At 47.3% G+C, this 2,951-nt stretch overlaps 1 pseudogene across 1 annotated transcript; it reads left to right on the forward strand.

The window, feature by feature from the left end:
• Positions 1–629: 629 nt before the first annotated feature.
• TEOVI_000753500:pseudogene lies at positions 630–2,531 on the forward strand (annotated as a pseudogene). Its single transcript has one exon. A coding segment is annotated over exon 1 (1,902 nt).
• Positions 2,532–2,951: the final 420 nt, after the last annotated feature.

Here is a 2,951-nt window from a genome sequence, read left to right on the forward strand (position 1 = left end):
TAGCGCCGGACGCAGGTTTACAATCCTTTTTTTTTGCTTTTTTTTGCTGCAGCATTGGGAATGCATGAACGGCTTGTGGGGGACTGCTGCCGTGAGCTGGAATGGAGTTTGTGTCCGCAGTTACTCTCTCTACGAGGGCATCCTTTCCTATGCTTATGTATGTCGCAATTAGAAAACTTTGCCGTTGGCGGTAATTTGTTCTGAGAGGAACCTTCGCGTTCCGTTTTCCCACAAGGGTTGCGGCACGTGCCCAACAGGATGGGTATGAGCGGGAGCTACATCATCCTTAGTTTTCAAAGGTTGGAGTCCACTAACATCCATCTGCCATTTTTCGTTTCGTGGGTTGGTTTGGCTACACCGGTCACTATTGATTGTTTTGTGCTGGCAGTTTGACCAATCCCCCTTCGTAAAGTAGTACTTTCCCTCTTTCTTCGTGGCGGTGTTCCCTTCCCTTTTGTTTGTCAATGTTGGAACTATTATATTTTACTGAGGCGTGGAGCGACATGTTTTGCACTGAAGTCAGCTTTCACTCCGTGCACGCTCGTAAGTTCTGTTACCCTGTGCGTGCCCATCTACTCCCCCTAAGTTTCCACAGTTTTTTCCCCCTTTAAAGGTGTTGTACTAGCGAAATGAACTTCTTATCCCAGATTTACACCGACAGTTGTTACAAGAGCTACCTTGATAATGAGCCTCCCTTCTTGGTTGCCGTCGTCAGTGGAAAGCGGCTATGCATATCTGAGGGATTGTCTCGCATGTCAAATCAGTCGTCACTCTTTCACATCAAATATTTTCCAGACCTGAGATCGCTCCCCACGAAGCAAAAGGCTGCAGGTGCACCTCTTCCGAATGCACTCGGTGTTCTGAAAAGCGACTGGTGCACGAGGCATTTACATTCCAGGTTTAGCTGCGTTATTTTTAGCCTGGATTGGGAAACGGTGAGCGATGTCGCAATGGATGAGATTGGGAATTCCAGCATGTGGGACCAACTGCTGGCGTGGACACGCACACTGCGAAGCAAAATTATTGTCGCACTCGCAACTGAGAAATGTTCCAATGAAGGAGAGGATGTGAAAGAAAAACTAGAAACACTGCAACGAGTACTCAAACAGAGGCTAGGGGATGATTTTAATGAGCTGATAATTTTATTCAAACTAGGGATGGAAAGGGAGAGCGCGGAACGCCTCTACCATATGTTGAAGAAAACATCAACGGCATATCACATGGAGGAGTTGGCTCGCATTAGGAACAAGCCACCGGAACCAAATTACCTTGCAGTGCGATTGGGGTTCAAGGCCGGGTGGCACTCTCTTGTTGTGCGTGATTTGGGTGCGGCTGTAAAGCATTTTACCAACGCTTATAACTGCCTAAGAGATGTTGCCCCTCCTCAGTCACCGATGGAATTGCGCATGTGCGGCACGGTCATTATTATGCACTTACTGAATGCTGCCAAAGCTCTGTCCGATGTTAGCTTTGAGGATTTATATTATGGTATGTGTGAGGATCATATCGTATGGTTGGGACAGATCACTCCTTCTACTGGTGAGAACTTTACCATGGTGCAGTTTCTGAAACCGTTGCTTATTGCTGAGTGCCATTACTGGTTAGCGAAGAATACCTGCCATGCGGTGCCTGTTGCTTCGATGGGCCATCTTTGCGCATGTATGTTTGCTTATGAAGATGCTCTTAAGGTAAATCGGTCACTTGAGACTTCTGCACAGCAAACTGTGGCGCCTGTTCTGATTGGTGTGGAGTGCTGCTCAGAGGCGCACGTTAATATTTGCTCACTCAGTGGAACCTCGGATGCTCTCACGAAACGAGTGGGTGAATTGTTGAGCGAATGTGCGTCCTTGACCGTGCCGACGGTAGAACTGCTTTACACTTCGGCGCGGCTGAATGTCATGCTTCGAAGGACTGATGAAGCACTGCATTCACTGGAGATGTTGTGGGAACACGGTGTTAAGTCGTACGAAGGTGCTAAGGTTATTCACGGGTTGCTAATAGAATTGTCGAAGTCAGTACCCGACGAATTAGTAGAAAAGTGTTCCAGGGAGGTCACTCTTTCTTACGCCTCCTTGTCCTTTGGACCTGGTGCGGAGGAAAGTCAAAGGCGATTTCGTGATTCATTTGCGAAGATGATGTCTAGTTTTTCACTTGACAGTTTTCTTTCATATCCGCACAAAGGGTATTACGCTCCCTTTAACATCTTCTGCGGTTTCAGTGAGGTACATGGGGATGATTCAATGCATGAGTTGGTAATGGTGTTCCGCACACATTCCATTGACAATGTAAATGTGGACTCCCTTTGCGTCAATCTTTCTCGAATGCGTGATAACAAATTGGATAGTTGGGCCACGCAGACTTCTGTTGATAGGTCTGTTGAGCTGTGCTCATGTAACTCCAGTAGCGTTTCTGCTCTTTTCGACTTGAGAGAACCAGGGGTTTATTATTGTTCACGCGTTCAGGGCCGTGTGAAATGTGGCGAGATCTGCTTGAATGTAGAGTGGAATTTTGATGATACCTCTGTTGAAAATTATTTTCTACAGCACGATCAATTCAAAAAATGGGGTGTTAGCTGTTCTCAATGCACGCCATGGGTTTGCGTGGCGGAACCGATATGCCACATTGAGGTTCATGCACCCGATTACATCGTGGGTGTCGAAGGCGAAGTTGTGGAGGTGGATGTAGTGATTGATACCAATAGCGATCTGAGGGATGACACGAGCTTTGTTTTGACTCACCTCCCCGCAGTTTATGAGTTCGTTGGGTGTGATGCTGGAAATTGTTCTTTGAAGGAGCGTTGCGACGGTGGGAAAGGGTACGTGAGTCTTCTCTTGAACAACCTCCCGCCCATACTGTGCGGTAGTCCTTCGCGTCTGACAATGAGATATAAATGCAACAGAGCGGGGAAGTACGTCATCCCCATTACTTTTTGTGCCCTTTCCAACACAAGC

This window comes from Trypanosoma equiperdum (genome assembly GCF_001457755.1).
Source record: "Trypanosoma equiperdum strain OVI genome assembly, contig: ctg_1515, whole genome shotgun sequence".
NCBI classification, from domain to species: Eukaryota; Euglenozoa; class Kinetoplastea; order Trypanosomatida; family Trypanosomatidae; genus Trypanosoma; species Trypanosoma equiperdum.